General features: G+C 38.7%; 1 protein-coding gene across 1 annotated transcript; it reads right to left on the bottom strand.

Annotated features, from left to right (window-relative positions):
• Positions 1-364: 364 nt before the first annotated feature.
• Positions 365-6,051, bottom strand: LOC126061622 (keratin-associated protein 21-1-like). The gene is made up of 2 exons (XM_049858281.1): positions 5,832-6,051; positions 365-537 (listed from the first exon to the last, which is right to left on the bottom strand). Exons 1-2 carry the CDS (start codon positions 6,049-6,051, stop codon positions 365-367), a joined length of 393 nt encoding a protein of 130 aa, XP_049714238.1.
• Between the last annotated feature and the right edge of the window lie 14,443 nt (positions 6,052-20,494).

Below are 20,494 nucleotides of genomic sequence, written 5' to 3'. Positions count from 1 at the left end.
TTAGTCCAGTTTTCAAGAGAGGTCATAACATTTCAAGGAAGGAGTAATTCATAAGCAACTACACAGAGAATTGCTAGAAACAAAGAATCATTTTTATTGAGAATAAGTGATTTCCCCAACTCTCGGGGAAATTAACGCGGTCATAACAGAGACTCACAGATGAAGTGAGTAAAGGCTAACATTTGGAAAATAGATGATATCATGGAGCACAAAGACGACATCTGAGAAATGGGTACTTGGAAGTCAATGCCTTTGTTAAGCATTTAATTTCTTGAATATAGAAATCTTGGTATAGAGGCTCTTGAATCAGAATTATTCTTAGAAATATCACTTCAGAAGCAAACAGTAATCTGATAGCGATATTCTAGCAGTAAGAAGAGTAGCATTTTCTGTAGCAAAGTGCTCGGTAGCTGCAGCAGCCACAGCCATAGCCAGAACTGTATCCACAGCCATAGCGGGAGCCATACCCACATCCGTATCCACAGCCATAGCGGGAGCCATAGCCACAGCCACCATAGTAGTTGCAGCACATGGTGTCTAGAGATGAAGTTTCAGTTGAGGTGGAGGAAGGATGAGGCTGAAGTCTGCATGTCATCTGCTCTTCCAGAGCCTTTACATACTGTCAGAAAGGGGTGCAGCACACTTAACACAGCAATTTTCATTTTTACAAAGCTCATCATACTAAGGACAACAATATTTCCAGGTGGTTATGTTCAAGATTTGGTCTAGCCAATCAAGACAGTTGTAAGAAAATGGATGTACCCACACATTGAACAAGTATGTGTTGTGGAATGTAATCAAAACGTAATTTAGATTCTCTCCTCAGAGCGCATGAACCTTCCTGCACTTCCAGGTACACAGACTTGGGCGGTGGGAGAGGGCCCAGGATCTCAGATCTCAGCATCAGCAGGAAAACACAGTCCTGGAGGTGAGAGGCAAACAGCAGGGGCCTATGGTGAGGCACTCAGGTTACACCTGCAAGAATGTAGATGGAGCTCATGCAGAATGGTCACAGCAGCTGTGGCAGAAACAGGAGATGGTTGAGGCCAAGAAGACTTGAAATGGTGCAGAAGAGGAGTCTGATGTAATACACCAAAATAAAAGCAACCATGATTTTCTCCAGTGCAATATAACCTTCTCCATCTAAGCTTTCATGGAACAGAACTTTTTGGTATGTCACTCCGTTTGAAACATCTTGCCTTTGTTACCTCATCAAATTTTTACCTGCTAATAATGTTCTGGAAACCTTGGTGGCCTAGTGGTTAAGAGCTACAGCTGCTAACTCAAAGGTCAGCAATTCCAATTCACCAGGTGCTCCTTGAAAACTCTAAAAGACAGTTTTTCTCTGTCCTATAGGGTCACTATGAGTTGGAATCAACTCAACAGCAATGGGATTTTTTTGTTTTGTTTTGTTTTGTTATTTCGTTAATAATGTCCCAAGGATCCTTTCAAAACTCATCTCAGGCTGCAGCCCCCATCAGAAGCTTTCTGGGACGTTCACAGTGAGCGTCAGGTGTCATTCCTGTGCTCTTCCATAGATCACATCCACAATGAGCATCAGGTGTCATTCCTGTGCTCTTCCATAAATCACGTCAACAGTGAGCATCAGGTGTCATTCCTGTGCTCGTCCATAGATCCCTGTGCCTGTCCATAGATCCCTGTGCCTAACTCGGGTGTTATATGAACATGTTATAGCGAATATTTTATTTTAATTATCTGCTTCTTTTAGTTAATTGTGTGGTCCTTTAAGCCAATAATTGTCTTTATTTTCTGAGAATATAATGAACTGGGTACCATTGAATGAGATTCTCTGAAATTTCTTCCACCTGGAAAAATGATTATTTTGATTTTTATTTGGGTGATATTCTAAAAAAAAATAATTAAAATTATAATAAAAATGAAAAATATTTATATTCTTTATATTTATTACTTCACTTGTTTTTTTAAAAAATGACATAAAGTCAGAAGTTATGACATTTATTATCATTCACGATGCAGATGAGGAAACGGGCCAAGAGTGCTCGAGTAACTTGTTCAAGGATAGCCAGATGGTTAGTGGTAGAGTTGAATTTGTTCAGCTGCTAAAAAAAACTTTGCCTTCCAGTCGACCCATAGTGACCCTATAGGACAAAGCAGAACAGTCTCAGAGAGTTTCCAATCAGCGCCAGGTGGATTCAAACTACTGATCTTTTGGTCAGCAGCCATAGCTCTTAACCACTATGCCACCAGGGTTCAAGTGCTACTGTAACATAAAAGCTAGGGGAGGCCCTAGGAATCATTTTTTACTTCAGTTTTCCAAGTGTAAAATACTCCTTTCATCTGACTAAAATTGCCAATATTTTGGGACATCTGCCTTACACTTCCTTCATCTGTATTTTCTTTCAATGTGACCATCACAGTTCTAACCCCCTCATGGTGTAAATATCCAGCAGACAACTCTAACCACCTCTCAGATCTGTTCTATAACTCTCTTTAAGTATGTCACAGTGTTGTAGGAACTTCTCTCGTCACTCCACTGCATTCTCTATCTAACGAGAGTGCAATCTTCTCAGCGCCCTGCAAGTTACACGTAGATATTGTAGTCTTTGAAGAGAAATGATGGTAGCAGTTCTAAGCATCTTAGATTTTAGTCTGTATTGGAAAAAAAGCACCTTTGATCAGCAACTTCTGGGTTAAAGTAAAACCTCAGATTTTAGGTCTGCCTTCTAATTATGACTGTCTAACTTTTACAATACTTATCACTAAAATACATTCAACAAGAGCTCCATTCTTGTTGAATGAAACCCTATTGATTTGCACATAGGATGCCATGGTTGGGGACTAATTAACAACAACAACTTGGTGTAAACACTGCAGCCTGACCAGTTTCAGGTTACCAATGGCTTAAGAACTAAAAATTCTGTACCATCTTCCAGAACTTTAATAATATAGCATGAAAAGCATATAGAATTTTAAATTTTCTAGTAGTCACATTTTTAACAAGAAGAAAATAGTGAAATTATTTTCAGTAGCCTATGTTATTAAATATAATGTATTCCAAAATGTATTTTTCAATTATTAGATATATTTTTCATTCTTTTTTTGTGTGTGTGCTAAGTCTTTGAAGTCCAATGTGAACTTCACACTTATAGGACACATCATGGAGCCATTTCAGTTACTCGATAGCCTTATCAGGCTATGGCTACCATATTGGATCGTGCAACTCTACAGGACTTGAGAATTCTTCTTTTGTTTTGGCTATTGATTATAATTTTTCTTAAAAGTTTACTACTCTAGCAATAAGTTGTCAACTTCTTTGTTTCTTTCCCTGCTTTCTTCTGTCAAGACTTCTATTTTCCCTCACGTGAAATTGACCAATTCCAATTCTTCCATTACAGCTCTACTCATATATCATTCCTCTTCAGAAGCCATTTCTGACCCTCATCTTTCTCTTTCCACACTCTGATTGATTTAGGTTTTCTCCTTGACTTCTTCCTTGATAGCTCCATAGCACCTGTATGTATACCCACTATACTAAGACAGTATGATTTAGTACTTTATGTCCAAGAGAAATTTTTAATTCCTAGAAGAAGCAACTATGTGTTTTATCTCTCTGACCCCAGTGCCAACCGCATCACTAGCTAGCACATGGATTTTGAGGTTTGTTAAATGACTAAAAGAATAAATGTCCAATTTTACAACTTAGAACCTCTACAATGCACAATTTCTTATCGAAGAAAAAGATTTTATGTTATCTCATAAAGAGGCTTTCAAACTAAAATTGTTTCCTGACTGTGTATATTTTAGAATTTACTTGCTTAAATGGTGGCTGAAAATACTTCCTAATGTAAAGGGTCTTCACTATCTTCTAACACCATTATTGTATGTGAAGACAAATCTTCATTTTTCCCAACCTCCACCAGTCTCGTGGCACACACACATACACACACACACAAATTTTCTCTAATTTTATTATCCCTGCCGCTGCTAATATTCCCAGTTTCTTATTTCGAGCAAGCTGAAATACTTCAAAATTTTCTTAGACTAAGGCAGTCATGTTTCAAATTCCGAAGACATGTTCTTGTTAGCTTGTGAAGATGCTTTCCTGGATGCATAAATTAACTCTTTACATTCCTAATAATGATATCCTTCCTTTTTCAGAATGCTTTCAACAACAAGGAACACCATGAAGCAATGAATTAGATTTTCAAAGATTTAAATTATTAGAATATCCTTCTACTGTATTTGAGTCTAACCTCGGAGTTACCAGAGCACAGTCAGTCCTCTGATTCTCTTTTACAAATTTTCGCCAAAAGCAAAGACTGTTTTTTCTTGAAAGAATCCCTGATTCTTCATCATTTGGCTTAAATTAGATCATGGGCATAACCTCACTGTAGCACTGAATTTGAAGTCAGAGCTATCTTTCTTAGAGTCTACATCTTCGTGGGGTCTCCTAGCTCCAGGGACCTTGGATTTTGTCATGCAGAAAACCCAGTGGATAGCTACATCAGAATTTTAAACCATTGTCATACCTGCCCCAATCCAAAGAGACCCCTCGCAGGCCCTGGGCCTTGACCTTTTCCAACCTAGAAATGTGGCACCGCCTTATTGTACCTAAAACATAATTAGCTCTTACTGCTAATAATCTTTCTACTTTTCCGTTGCTGCCACCATATTTTTATTTTCAGATCTGATCTCAACTGTCACGACTTCAGAATACCTCCCTAACTTATGTTTCTAATTCTTCAACCCTTATTCTTCTCCCCTTAAAAAGTGTTTTGTTCTTTCCAAAGCAATCATTTCTATCTAATTTATCATAATTAGTTTTTACCTTTTTATTTATTTATTTATTTTGATCTCCACTTCTGGAATGTAAACACTCTGAGAGCAGGTACCTTGTAGATAATTCTTTTCCTACAGTGTCCTCAGTGTCTCTGATGGTGCCTATTCAAAATATTAAAAAATTATTTATTGAATAAGAGAATTAAATCAATTTGCTCAAAATATGTGAACAAATATCTCTGCGTGTTCATCAAATTCAGATGGTATGATCAATGTATCTCTTCTAACTTACCCTTTCTTTAGGATTTTGCTTCCTATGCTTAACAACCAAGCCTGATTCTAGTTTCTCAATAATCCTGGACTATGCCTTCAATTCCATTACTCTTCAAAATATGCTGACCCCATTTTCTGTCTTTGGGATTTTTGTCATAACCTCTTGAATAGGTTTCATACCCTCTAATTCCATCCTAGACCCCAGTGCTATTTACAGGGCACAGTTCTGAAATACTGTGTGATGTGTGCTTAGGTGCATATGTGCCTGAAGACGTGGGATATCAGAAATAGGTGGTGCAGACATTATTCGGGATGCAGGTATAATAAGAGATACTTAGATCAATGAAGAACCTCAGGTTCAGCCAACATATTGTTAGTCCAGTTTTCAAAAGAGGCTGTAATATCTCAAGGAAGGAGTAATTCACATGCAACTACACAGAGATTTGCTGGAAACAAAGAGGCACTTTTATTGAGAATAAGTGATTTCCTCAGCTAGAGGGGAAACCAACACCAACATAACAGAGAATAAGAGATTAAAAGAGTGCAGGCTAACATTTGGAAAATAGTCATATGATATCATGGAGCCTCTGGACACAAAAATGCAAATCAAAGGAACAGGTACTTGGAGATCAACGCCTTTGTCAAGCATGTATTTTCTTAAATATGGAAATCTTGGTATAGAGGCCGTTGAGTCAGAATTATTCTTAGAAGTGTCATTTCAGAAGCAAATGGTGCTCAGATAGTGATGTTCTAGCAGCAAGAAGAATACCATCTTCTGTAGCAAAGTGGCCGGTAACCACAGTAGCCACAGCCATAGTGGGAGCCATAGCCACAGCCGTAGCGGGAGCCATAGCCACAGCCATAGCCGGAGCCATAGCCACAGCCATAGCCGGAGCCATAGCCACAGCCATAGGCAGAGCCGTATCCACAGCCGTACCCAGAGCCGTATCCACAGCCATAGCCACAGCCAGAGCCAGAGCCATAGCCACAGGAGTTGCCGTAGTAGTTGCAGCACATGTTGTCTAGAGGAGAGAACTCAGGTAAGTTGGAAGAAGTCGTTCCTGAAATGTGCATGTCTTCTGCTTCCCTGGGACCTTTATATACCATCAGGAATTGACAGAACATTCCATTCATTCCATGACTTAGACAACAAGTATTTAGATAACTCTGATGAGCCAGTCACTGTTGACAATCAACAATGGTTTGCTTAAAATGAACCCATCATTTTGGAGACTCCAGTTTTGTTTAGAGAGCAACATTTTAATTTACTCTGTCAAGGAACTGTCTCAATCAAATCAAATGCCTGAGGGTATAACTAATATCCATTTCCAAAACCTCTTATCATTAAATGTATATTTTATACATCAGGTTTTGGAGAGATGTAGGATAATCTTACACCTTTTTCTCTTTCCTTTTTCCTAAAATGTCTACATCTGCCTACATCAAAAACCAGACCGAACCCTTTGCCATATCCCTCAGATCGACTCCTGGAGTTCTAATACTGCATTTACTTAAAAGAATAGAACCACAAATCTATTATCTTCATCCCCTCTTCCAACCAAAATATATTAAATTTTCACTTAAACTTCCCACAACCCCATGATCTTTCTATATTGGGTTTTTACCATCTCCACAAAGAGTTTTAAAGAGGTGATACCTACTTAAGCCCTTTTGTTGGTTGCTTTGTTTGTTGGTTACTTTGCTAGGCATTCCTTGAACCAACCAGCTGAATTCCACAGCCACTGACTAAGCACAAACTATAGACAGGGTCCTATCCCTGAGACTGGAAGTTTGTAAAGATAAATCACACATGGCTCTTGTCTCAGGATCAAGCACCTGCACAAGTCAAGGGATTTTCCCAAAAGAAGGGGATCTAGTGTTCCTCTGAGAGCCACCCCACCTTTTTACTGCCTCTACTTTAGGGCTCTTGTTCTGTCCACACTACAAGACAAACAGAAACGAAGGAGCTGTTGGCATATCTGTATCAGTGGCTCTCAGCCAGCAGTTATTTTCCCCTTTTGAAGACAGCTGGAAATGTCTGGAGACATTTTCTATTGTCAAGACTTGGTGGGGGCAGAGGAGACTACCGGCATCTAGTAGGTAGAGACCAGGGATGCTGCTAAACATCCTACAACACACAGAATAGCTCCCAACGACAAAAAATTATCTGGTCCAAAATGTCAATAGCACCAAAGTCTAGAAATTCTGATGTATATCTATGCATTTATAAATAAGCTTCTCTACCTATAGGTGTCCAAATCCAAACATATCCTTTCTTCTCACTGTATTTTCAATACCCAACTTTCCCACTGCCAAACTTATAAATAAGCTTCTATACCTGTTGATGTTGTTGTTAAGTGCCGTTGAGTCAGTTCTGATTCATAGCAAACCTACGCACAACAGAACAAAACACTGCCCATTCCTGAGCCATCCTCACAATCGTTGCTATGTTTGAGCCCATTGTTGGAGCCACCATGTCAATCCATCTCGTTGAGGGTCTTCCTCTTTTTTGTTGACCCTCTACTCTACTAATGTCCTTCTTCAGGGACTGGTCCTTCCTGACAACATGCCCAAAGTATGTGAGATGAAGTCTTATCATCCTTGCTTCTAAGGAACATTCTGGCTGTACTTCTTCCAAGACAGATTTGTTCGTTCTTCCGGCAGCCCATGGTATATTTGATATTCTTTACCAACATCGTAATTCAAAGGCATCTATTCTTCAGTCTTCCTTATTCATTGTCCTGCTTTCACGAGGGTATGACGTGATTGAAAATACCCACCGTGTTCTATATCTATAGGTGTCCAAATGCAAACATACTATTTCTTCTCTATTCTCAAGACCCAACTTTCCCACCACCTAACACAAAGACCAAAAAAAAAAAAAAAAAAAAATCCCTTATCATGCTTATCTAGGTTTTATTTAAACTGCTATTTTCAAAATCAGCCAGGCTCTAAACTTTAAAATTATTTTTTACAAAAACAACCATGAATTCCAAGTTGGAAGGGAGTATAAACTCAGCGAGATCATTCCTCCTACTAGATACTTGAATTTCGGCAACAAAGGAAAAAGTGGCAATCCAATACTTTATTAAATGCCCTCAAAGGAGATTTTTCACAAAGCTGCCAATTTCATTTTCAGAGAACTTTTATTGTTAAACAGTTTTCTTTCAGTTGAGAATTTTTTTCTATTTTTTCTGATATTGATCATTGGTCTCACCTAATCACTCTGCTACTTTTTATCCCTAACAGTAAACAGAAAAGAAATAAATCCGCATCCCAATTTTTCATTTCCTTTGGTTTCTTTCCTTTTCTATCATTCCTGAAATTCAAAGCTATATGCCAATTCCACTACCAACACCCATTTCAGGGTGCAAGATCCCTGGATTATCAAACTGGCCTTCTATCTAGATTGTATTCTTTCTAATAGCTTCCCTTCTGATGTCTGGATATGGATCCGTCAAAGCAGAAACAATCTGTATTCTGTGCACCCCGAATAACCAGGTTTGAGTACAGTGTCTGATGCATAATTTCCACTCAGTCAGTATTTCTCTCGTAAGAAATAGATCAAGTCAAATACATGTTTAGATATGGGCTTGCCACTTGTAAGCTATAAGATACGTTATCTGGACAACAGCTTCCTCTAGAAGCGTCCTCACAAATATGTTTATGTAAGTGTTTTTCATACGTTACATGTCACTTCAGTGCTTTGGGGCAGAAATGGTACTAAATAAATGCTATTCCCTTCCTTCCATTTTCCTCAAACCATAGTGTTGAATTCTCATAGAAGAATAGCTTTTTCAAATATCCATATTTATTTATAGTGAAATGCTGATTTCGCCAGAGCTTACTGTGGTAAATTTGCAGTTTAAGGGAGATTATTTTATGGTATCCATATAAATGCTGTAATTATAAATATTTTCTGATGAAGAAGCAAAAACCCTCAGAAAATAAATTACTCTCCCCGTGGCCTTTGTACTCCTTGGCTGAGCTGTTTTGTATAGTGATTTATTACTTTAAAAACGTCAAACATTGTGTCAGTGTGTATGGTATCACGTGCCTTTTCAAGCTCAGCAATTGCAGGATGACTTATGTTGAATCTATAAAGCATTTAACTTGGGGAAGCATTTAAGTTCTTATGAAAAAAGTGGACGCTGTATCTGAAGTGTCAGAAGAGCCAAAAGATCAACACCTAGTAGAAAAATATTTTATTTTTAGGACTATGACTATTCTGATAGCTTGATTAAGTACCATCTTAATGTAAGCAATTTTAGTCAAGATCAAACATTTATTAAACAGTAAACCCTCAATATCCATGTGAATTATATTCTAGGGAGCCCCATCATTTGGATGTACATAAATTTCACCAGTTTGAAGTGCAGGTTTTTTTTGTTGTTGTTGTTTTTGTTTTTTTCCTTGCTTCCAAGTCCAAAAATCTTCTGGTCGAAACTCTTTAAACAATAAATTTCATTTAACAAGACCGTCTATATTACAGTTGGTAAAGCCTCTCCCACATACGATCTCAGTTCATTCTCACAACCTGAAAAACCCCTTAACATTCTTGTTTCTGTCAGTGTCAACATCATTTTCTCTGCTGGTCAGGCTCAACACTTCCAAGTTATCCTTGATGTTCAGCCCACAAAACTTCAGGACCAGAATGTACAGCAGGTCACCACTTATCCCGGAGTTCTCACTGTGGTGACCTGGCCTGTCTTGGCTATAGCTGAGCAGCTTCCATCACATGCTTTCCCGTAGAGTAGCCAATTTGGCTCTCATGGCTATAATTTTTAGAAAGTGTTACATTTATAGCTTTTTCACCCTGTAGTTATTACCTATTGATTCCAATGTGGAACACAAGAAGCAAACCCAATCCTTCTGCCACATAATAAGCCTTTAAATATGTTTTGATAAACCATGTCACTCCTTTCCCTGCAATTCTAGATAGTATAAGGATGTGTTCCACTAAATTTCTCTTCCTTGGCAATCTCTTCTTTCTTTCTCCCTCTTCACGTCCAGGATTTGGAGATTGAACCTCCATGCTGTGCTAAGAGGCCATTACTTATTTTCCTTTAAGTAACGGACATCTTTCCTGATCTCTCCTAGACCCCTGACTCTTCCTCTTCCAACCCTTCTGTAAGAGTTTACCAGTTTTATTTTCCATAAACACAGTTCTGAATTCTGTGCATGTATATAGATATATGAGTATCATTTTATATGTGAGTTTTCGCTAAATACCAGAAGAATGAACAAGTCTGTCTTGGAAGAAGTACAGCCAGGTTGCTCCTTGGAAGTGAGGATGGGAGACTTCGTCTCACATACTTTGGACATGTTATCAGGAGGGACCAGTCCCTGGAGAAGGACATCGTGCATGGTAAAGTACAGGGTCAGTGAAGAAGGGGAAGCCCCTCGACAAGGTGGATTGATACAGTGGCAGCAACAATGGGCTCAAACATAGCAACGATTGTGAGGAAGGCACAAGACCAGGCAGTGTTTCATTCTGTTGTGCATAGGGTCACTATGCCTCAGAACCAACTCGATGGCACATACCAACAATCACTAAACAGTAAATTATTGAAGAAAAATATCTGGGGAAAAATGTTCAGAAAAACCAATGAAGTCACAGGGAGCTACAAAGAGGGAAGTCACAAAGCCTGTAGTTATTAACAATTATGATTTAACAGAAGGACGACACAGGCTTGCTAGACTCAAAGAAGAAACGTTTTATTGGGAAACAGATTTGCCCCAAATAGAACTCTAATGCTCATGGCCAGAGCCACAGCACAGAAAGAAACCAGAGATCTAAGGATTAAGTTTCAGAAAGCAATATGACCTTCCTTCTTCCATTGACATCAAACCCCACCTACGGCAAAAACAGTTACTCATTGCCGTTGAGGCTATTCCGACTCATAGAAACCCTTTAGGAGAGAGTAGAACTTCCCCATAGGGTTCCAAGGAGCAGCTGATGGATTAGAAAAGTCCACCTTTGGTTGGCAGCTGAGCTCTTAACCACTGCGCCATCAGGGCTTCGAAAACAGTTACAGGGGATTTTCAAAAAGATTCTTAGCTGGAAACGGCTATTCTCCTGGAATATAATTAGGTCTTGTCACTTCAGCACCAAAGGATAGCACCTCCCGTAACAAAAGGCACGGGAGCCAAAGCAACCGTAGCAAAGCCATAGTCACAGCCATAGCTTGACCTATAACCGCAGCCCCATCCAGATCCAGGGCACACCCCAGACCTCAGGACAGCCTGCACCCACAGCCACAGCCACACCCAGAGCTGTATTCACAGCCTCCACAGGAGTCTCCATAGTGGTAGCCGTCCTGCTGTTAGGAGGGAAAGTGGCAGAGAGGGAGTCTACAAGCCTGAATGTTCTCTGTGGCTCTCAGACCTTTGCACGAAGGGGGCAGAAAATCTGCCCACCGAGTCACGTTAAAATTCATTTAAAATGAGCCCATTTTACTAGACACTCCAAATTTGTTAGGAAGTCTCCATTTAATTTGCTGTCAGACAGGGTTTATCTCTAAGAACAAGCCTGGAATTACACTGGTTTCTTTTCTATCACCCCGTTTTACTAAAAATACCTTTCCTGTGGCACATGACCTTACATAGACCAAAATGAGTTTTGTCCTTTAATTAAATCCAGTGGCCTTGAAATTGTGCTGTGTCTGTGTGTTTGTGTGTCTGTGTGTGTCTGTGTGTGATCCCTGTTGAGCAAGACTAGTATTATTATTCTCATTTTATAGAAAAAAAGGTACCAAGATTTAAAAAAATTAAATATTAAGTGACTTGACCAAAATCACAAAACTATATAATAGAGCTATTGCTTAGTCTTTTGACTCCAAATTCAATATTCTTTAAGTCTGACTTCAAAAGAAAGGAAGAGTCCAATAAATCAATCAGCTTCCACCATGCGTGGCCCTACTTCCCACCACCTCCCCACCTCCCTAGAAAAAGTTATCAGTTACCTGCTCTCCCACCCAGCAACTGTTGCCAACTTGTGCCCCCAGTGGAAGCCTGGACACAGGTGTGAGGAGGGTCAGAAACCAGCACGTGTGAGTGTCTAAAGGAATCGGAATCGACTCGACAGCAATGGGTGAGGGAGTTGACATTAAATAGCAAACAAAAGGCACCGTGATAATATCTAGAGAGATCATGGGGAAACATTCCTACCTTTTGAAAACGGGGCTCCACATTTTCATTTTGCCCTGGACTATGGAAATTAGGTAGCCTGAAGCACAGACACCATTGGGAGAATATAAGTAAAACGAATATATGTTCTCAGGCCTTCAGGATTCCATCAAAATTTTAGGAATTAGTCCTTACCCCTCCTACCTACCCAGGGCTCATTCTACCTCATGGCTTCCCTTCATAGCCCAACTTCTTCAGAGAGTAGGCTGTGCTTGCAGGGTAGGCTTCCTATTACCCCTTCACTTCTCAGTTCCCTGCAATTTGCATCCCGTTACACCATGCCTCTAAAAAGAAAACCCCATCACCATCCAGTGGATTCTGGCCAAAGCTGTTCTCAAAAGTCACCAAGGATGGCCTCACTGCTCAGTAACTAAACAAATCCTAGCATCGTTTAACCTCTCTGAGGCATCTAACAACATGAACCTTGACTTCCTTATTGAATTTTAACTCCTGTACCTCACAATTACCCCTCAAAATACATACACTCCCCCAAAATACAACTTATCAAATACCTACATTTGCCAATAATGACTCTACTCATCTTGTCACAATATATTCTTAAATTGCCCTTTATTAAAGTTTAGTTATTCTATTACAAACCTGTCTTAATGTTTTGATAAAGAATAAAACAAATGAACATTAGTGTGCAATTTTCTGTTTGCATTCCTGCTTTCAGAATTGGATTGGAATTGCTGGCTCACATGGTAGTTCTATGTTTAACTTTCTGAGGAATTTTCAAACTGTTTTCGACAGCAGCTGTACTGTTTTGCATTCCCATCAGCAATGGGGTAAAGTTTCTCCAAGTTCTTGCCAACACTTGCTCTTTACATTTTTTTTTAATTATAGACACCCTGTTGTTGTTGTTGTTAGGTGCCGTCAAGTTGGTTCTGACTCATAGTGACCCTATTACGTACAACAGAATGAAACACTGCCAGGTCCGGGGCCATCCTCACAATTGTTGTTATGCTTGAACCCATTGTTGCAGTCACTGTGTCAATCCATCTCGTTGAATGTCTTCTCCTTTTTCTCTGGCCCTACATTTTAGCCATCCTAGTAGAGCTGAAAATCTAACGAATGTGAAGTGGTATCTCATTGTGGTTTGAATTTTCATCCTCCCTAAAGACTAATGATGTTGAGCATCTTTTCATGTGCTTTTTGGCTGTTTGTATATCTTCTTTGTTGAAATGTCTAGTCAAGTCCTTTGCTTACTTTTTAATTGGGTTGTTTGTCTTTTTGGTGAAATAATTTGGAGACAGATAGTGGTGAAGTTTGCACAATATGAAAAGCGTAATAAATGTCACTGAACTGGCAAATATTTTGAATTGGCAAATATTTTGTTATATATATATTTTACCACAATAAAACAATTTTATAAAAGAGTAAAACAAATAAGGCCAAGTCCTCAGGTAGTAAACTAATACTTCTTGGTTTTACTACATGATGCCTGGAGAATTTTGTCCAATAATTTATCACCAAAAATAAATGCTCAATTGTATGTCACTATGCTTAGCATCATGGCAGCACAGTCTAGACTTCATTAACTTTGGTATGCATAGGTGATGCCTGTTAAATGCCTCTGACCTAAGAACAAGGACATTATTATGTGTACATGATGAGAAGACTTGTGTTTCCAATTCTGGGATTAAAAACAGACATGTCTCAAATGGAAAACATGTTTATGTTTGTGAATGTGACCGTTGTGATGACATCAAGCAATTATCATGTGGAAACAGATGACTTCAGTAAAAAACAGTATTTTATGGGCTAGGAAACCCTCACCATTAATGTGTACTATTTTATAGAGTTTCCGTGAATAAGCACATCAAGAGCTACAATACTAACAGTAAATGCATTCTTTTCCTCTTGGTAACTCACTGGTGAATGCCATTAATGCTAAGTCAAGAAACCATTGAGTCTCTTCTGTCCCACAAAGAAAAAATATTCAACAGAAAAAAATCTGTACGGCACATATAGTGACTTCAAAATAAATAAATGAACTTGATTCCATTAAAATATTGTGAGAGGCAGCCGAGTTATTTTAATCCCAGTTTTACAGAGGGAATAAAAAGGAAACTGAAGGAGGATGGGTTTTTCCCAGAGTCTTCCAGCTTATAAGTGGCTACACTACATTCCAGCCTTCATATTCAGAGCTCATTCTCCTTGTCAGGACTCCAAGAGATGACTTACCATGCCAAGAAGAAAACTAGTTCCCAAGGAAACCCATTTCGTGAGAAATAGTTCCAACTGTTAAAGAAATCCTCACCTGTCCCAGAATCTCTCATCATTCAACAATCTAGGGTTGCCAAGATATTAAGGTCCTTGGATAAAATGGCCTTATCTATACTGGGATCTTCTGAGAGTCACTTTCATGAGTCACTTTCATGAGTTGTAACATAGCACCCTTTCCTAATGAGGTCTTTCTCTGTTCCCAGTTCCCAGCTGACATTGTGGGCTCCCGCTGACTGCTGCAGACAAGCTAATGTGACATCTTCTAACCAAGGTCTTCCTCAATCCTCCCAAGTTACAGCATCTCTAGAATTTTTTTTCTTTTTTTATGGGAGAAGCCTGAGACTCCTCTTCTGATCGGGCTCTTCCAGTGGAGGTCAGACCTCAGTAAGGTTGTGCCTTATTGAGTCCACTCCCAAGGAATATCATTTCTGTTTTTTGGGCTATAATATAGTTTCCCCATTCTTCCTTCAACTGTCAACATGAGTGTTTTGGAACTTACCACCCTCCGTCATCTTTGATTTTTCATGCTTTTCTTTTTTTTTTTTCCCAGAACACCCTGTAAGAAACTATTAGAGCAATTATCTCATTGGCATCATAAGTTTCCAGTGGGGTGCTGGTAAGTAGGCTCTCAGGACAAAAATTAAATACTCCCATCTTGACCAGCTTCTAAGTACCAAAGGATGTCACCGAGTATGGAATTGGAAAAGATTCCCACAATCAGCTCTCACAAGCCAATGCAAGCTGGCTCCAGTGCACCACTGCTGCAGAGGCATTCTGGTGTACTACTTAAAAACATGGACTCTGACTTCAAATCCTGGCTCAGCCACTTACTAGTTTTAAAGACTTAGGCAATTCCCTTAACTTTTATGTCTTTGTTTCCTCATCTATAAAAATGAAGATAATGACAGTTGTTAGTGGCTGTAGAGTCAATTCCAACTCATGGCAATCCCACGTATAACAGAACAAAACATTGGCCAGTCTTGCACCATTTTCACGATCATTAGTATGTTTGAATGCATTGTTGCAGCCATCTTGTCACTCCATCTCATTGAGGGTCTCTTCACTTCATTAGTCCTCCACTGTACCAAACACGATGCCCTTCTCCAGCAATCAGTTCCTCCTAATGACACATCCAAAGTAAGTGAGAGAAAGTCTCAGACAATATTTTGTGATCCATAGGGTTTCCATTGGCTAACTTTTGGAAGTAGATCTCCAGGCCTATCTTCCTAGTCTGCTTAGTCTGGAAGCCCCATTGAAATCTGCCCATTATGGATGTCCCTGCTTATATTTGAAATACTAGCGGTATAGCTTCTAGGATCATAGCAACATGCAAGCCATCACAGTGAGACAAACTGACAGACAGGGGTGGATGTGATAGTGTCTATCTCTTAAGGTTGTTAAAAGAATTAAGTGACTTAATACTAGTAACATGATTAGAATAATGCCTATCACATGTTTTTGTTAGGTGCCGTAGAGTTTGTTCCAACTCATGGTGACCCTATGAATGACAGAACAAAACACACCTGGTACTGTGCCATCCTCACAACCGTTGCTATGCTTGAGCCCATTGTTGCAGCCACTGTGTCGATATGTTTGCAGCTGTTTCTTCTCACTTTAAGTTGTGCCACATCAGCAAATAAGGGTCCCAAAAGCTTGACTCCATCCATGTCATTAAGGTTGACTCCACTTGAGGAGGCAGCTCTTCCCCAGTCATCTTTTGAGTACCTTCCAACCTGAAGGGCTCATCTTCCAGCACTATATCAGACAGTGTTCTGCTGCTATTTGTAAGGTTTTCACTGGCTAATTCTTTTCAAAAGTAGACTGCCAGGTACTTCTTCCTAGTCTTAGTGTGGAAGCTCCACTGAAACCTGTCCACCATGGGTGACCCTGCTGGTATTTGAATAGCAACGTCATAGCTTCCAGCATCTCAGGAAACACAAGCCCCCATGGCACGACAAATGGACAGACAAGTGGGGGTATCACATAGTAAATGCTATTTAAGACAGACAGACAGATAGATGGATATATAGAATTATTTTCGTGTTATCTTTTCCGTACACCAGAGTGTAAAGTCCTTGGCTTCTAGAACTTCATTATACCACTATATCCACATCACCTAGTAAAGTCTGATGTTTGGTGAACGAATGTTTGTAGTTCAACATTTACAGTTTTGACCTATTAAAAGTGCGTTTTTGTCTTTCCTCAGATCATCAAAGCACACACGTATATACATTTTATCTGTCCCCACTCTGGATTTCAAATTTATTAAACGCTAGAGGATATCTCTCCACACTGTAGTTAATCCTATTAAATAGCTCCTCCATTACAGAAACTTGTACAAAATCTTATTTTTCTGTCTCTATGTCATCATTCTTCTCAATCCTCCATATTTCAAAATCTTTTTGCCCATGTAATCCCAGAATATCAGAGTAAGAAGAGACTTCAGAGAGCAGTCAGTTTGATATGTCCCTGTCCCGGGTGCTAGAATTTCATCCACAATGTGCCTGTGATTTGGTAACTCCGAGCATGCTTTCATACCTTCAGAGATAGGGCAGCCCAGGAGACTGCCAACTCACTTTTTAAACCAGTTACTGTGAAGTTGATTCTCATCCATGGTGAAGCCATGTATGTCAGAGTAGATCTGAGCTCCACAGGGTTTTCAATGACTGATTTTTCATAAGTAGATTGTCAGGCCTTTCTTTCAAGGCACTTCCAATCTTTTGATTTGTAGCTGAGCATGGTAACATTTTGCACCACCCAGGGACTTGAATTCACTTTTTAGGTGGAACTAATTATTAGAGGAATTCCATACGTTGAGAAGTCTGACCCTTTGAATTCCCATTCTTTCATTCCAATTATGGTCTTTTGAATTAGACAAAACAAATAAAATAGTTATTTAATATTCTTCAAATATACAATGACAAAGAGAACATTTCCTGCTTCAAATCTTACCATGTTAAATACTGTGAAGCTTATTCTTTCTAAGTGAAGCATGTCGTCCTTAAAACTTTACATTTTGGTGCTCAAAACAGGGAATCATTGAAGTCATTATGAAAAAGATCACAATAGTCAAAAAGAGGGACTAGATACAGGAGGCATAGAACTGCCATATGGAGAGAAAAACAAGGTGATATAGGACAATACAAGTTAGGTTTTTACTTAGAAAAATAATGGCAAATATTAAGGCAACCACAGAGGCCTAACAATTCCATAACTCAAAATAAAAACCAAGAAAAACATAACGGCTCAGCAAACATAAATTCGACTACTATGAAAATGAGGAACACAATTTACAAAGAAAAAGTCTCAGCACAAAAAAGTAAGTGGAAAAATGAAATTGTCAACAACACACACAAAAAGGCATCAAAATGAAAGCACTAAACACATTCTTATCTATAATCACACTGAATGTAAATGAACTAAATGCACCAATAAAAGACAGAGAGTCTCAGACTGGATAAAGAAACACGATCAGTCTATATGCTGCCTACAAGAGACGCACCTTAGACTTAGAGACACAAACAACTTAAAACTCAAAGGATGGAAAAAAATATATCAAGCAAAGAACAATTAAAAAAGAGCAGGAGTAGCAATATCAATTTCTGACAAAATAGACTTCAAAGTTAAATCCACCACAAAGGATAAAGAAGGAAACTACATAACGATTAAAGGGACAATTGGCCAGGACGATATAACATATTAAATATTTATGCACCCAATGACAGGGCTGCAAGATACATAAAACAAACTTTAACAGAATTGAAAAGTGAGATAGACACCTCCACAATTATACTAGGAGACTTCAACACACCACTTTCAGAGAAGGATAGGACTTCCAGTAAGAAGCTCAATAGAGACACAGAAGACCTAATTGCTACAATCAATCAACTTGACCTCGTAGACCTATACAGAACACTCCACCCAACAGCTGCAAAATATACTTTTTTTTCTAGCGCACATGGAACATTCTCTAGAATAGATCACATATTAGGTCATAAAACAAACCTTTGCAGAGTCCAAAACATCGAAATATTACAAAACATCTTCTCAGACCACAAGGCCATAAAAGCAGAAATCAATAACAGAAAAATCAGGGAAAAGAAATCAAATACTTGGAAACTGACCAACACCCTGCTCAAAAAAGACTGGGTTATAGAAGACATTAAGGAGGGAATAAAGAAATTCATAGAATGCAATGAGAATGAAAACACTTCCTATTAAAACCTCTGGGACACAGCAAAAGCAGTGCTCAGAGGTCAATTTATATCGATAAATGCACACATACAAAAAGAAGAAAGAGCAAAAATCAGAGAACTGTCCCTACAACTTGAACAAATAGAAAGTGAGCAACAAAAGGATCCATCAGGCACCAGAAGAAAACAAATAATAAGAATTAGAGCTGAACTAAATGAAATAGAGAACAGAAAAACAGTTGAAAGAATTAACAAAGCCAAAAGCTGGTTCTTTGAAAAAATTAACAAAATTGATAAACCATTGGCTAGACTGACTAAAGAAATACAGGAAAGGAAACAACCTGAATAAGAGATGAGATGGGCCATATCACAACAGACCCAATTGAAATTAAAAGAATCATACCAGATTATTCTGAAAAATTGTACTCTAAAAAATTTGCAAACCTAGAAGAAATGGATGAATTCCTAGAAAAACACTACCTACCTAAACTAACACATTCAGAAGTAGAACAATTAAATAGACCCATAACAAAAAAAGAGATTGAAACGATAATCAAAAAACTCCCAACAAAAAAAAGCCCTGGCCCGGACGGCTTCACTGCAGAGTTCTACTAAATTTTCAGAGAAGAGTTAACACCACTACTACTAAAGGTATTCCAAAGCATAGAAAATGACGGAATACTACCTAACTCATTCTATGAAGCCACCATCTCCCTGATACCAAAACCAGGTAAAGACACCACAAAAAAAGAAAATTACAGACCTATATCCCTCATGAACATAGATGCAAAAATCCTCAACAAAATTCTAGCCAATAGACTTCAACAACATATCAAAAAAATAATCCACCATGACCAAGTGGGATTTATACCAGGTATGCAAGGCTGGTTTAATATTAGAAAAATCATTAATGTAATCCACCATATAAATAAAACAAAAGATAAAAACCTCATGATCTTATCAATTGATGCAGAAAAGGCATTTGACAAAGTCCAACACCCATTTATGATAAAAACTCTCAGCAAAATAGGAATAGAAGGAAAATCCCACAGCATAATAAAGGGCATCTATACAAAGCCAACAGCCAACATCACTCTAAATGGAGAGAGCCTGAAAGCATTTCCCTTGAGAACAGGAACCAGACAAGGATGCCCTTTATCACCGCTCTTATTCAACATTGTGCTAGAGGTCCTAGCCAGAGCAATTAGGCTAGACAAAGAAATAAAGGGCATCCGGACTGGCAAGGAGGAAGTAAAATTATCTCTATTTCCAGATGACATGATCTTATACACAGAAAACCCTAAGGAATCCTCCAGAAAACTACTGAAACTAATAGAAGAGTTTGCCAGAGTCTCAGGTTATAAGATAAACACACAAAAATCACTTGGATTCCTCTACATCAACAAAAAGAACATCGAAGAGGAAATCACCAAATCAATACCATTCACAGTAGCCCCCAAGAAGATAAAATACTTAGGAATAAATCTTACCAAAGATGTAAAAGACCTATACAAAGAAAACTCCAAAGTACTACTGCAAGAAACTAAAAAGGACCTACTTAAGTGGAAAAACATACCTTGCTCATGGATAGGAAGACTTAACATAGTAAAAATGTCTATTCTACCAAAAGCCATCTATACATACAATGCACTTCCGATCCAAATTCCAATGATGTTTTTTAATGTGATGGAGAAACAAATCACCAACTTCATATAGAAGGCAAAGAAGCCCCGGATAAGTAAAGCATTACTGAAAAAGAAGAAGAAAGTGGGAGGCCTCATTCGACCTGATTTTAGAACCTATTACACAGCCACAGTAGTCAAAACAGCCTGATACTGGTACAACAACAG

The sequence above is a fragment of the Elephas maximus genome, chromosome 18, assembly GCF_024166365.1.
Source record: "Elephas maximus indicus isolate mEleMax1 chromosome 18, mEleMax1 primary haplotype, whole genome shotgun sequence".
NCBI lineage: Eukaryota > Metazoa > Chordata > Mammalia > Proboscidea > Elephantidae > Elephas > Elephas maximus.
This window is presented reverse-complemented; position numbering and strand designations above follow the sequence as displayed.

What these genes read in the sequence shown, in the direction of transcription:
- LOC126061622 (XM_049858281.1), bottom strand. Translation starts at nt 6,051, where the DNA reads ATGTGCTGCAACTACTACGGCAACTCCTGTGGCTATGGCTCTGGCTCT. An exon ending in CTATGGCTGTGGCTACTGTG is followed by an intron (nt 538 to 5,831) that starts GTTACCGGCCAC and finishes CTTCATCTCTAG; the next exon opens with ACACCATGTGCTGCAACTAC.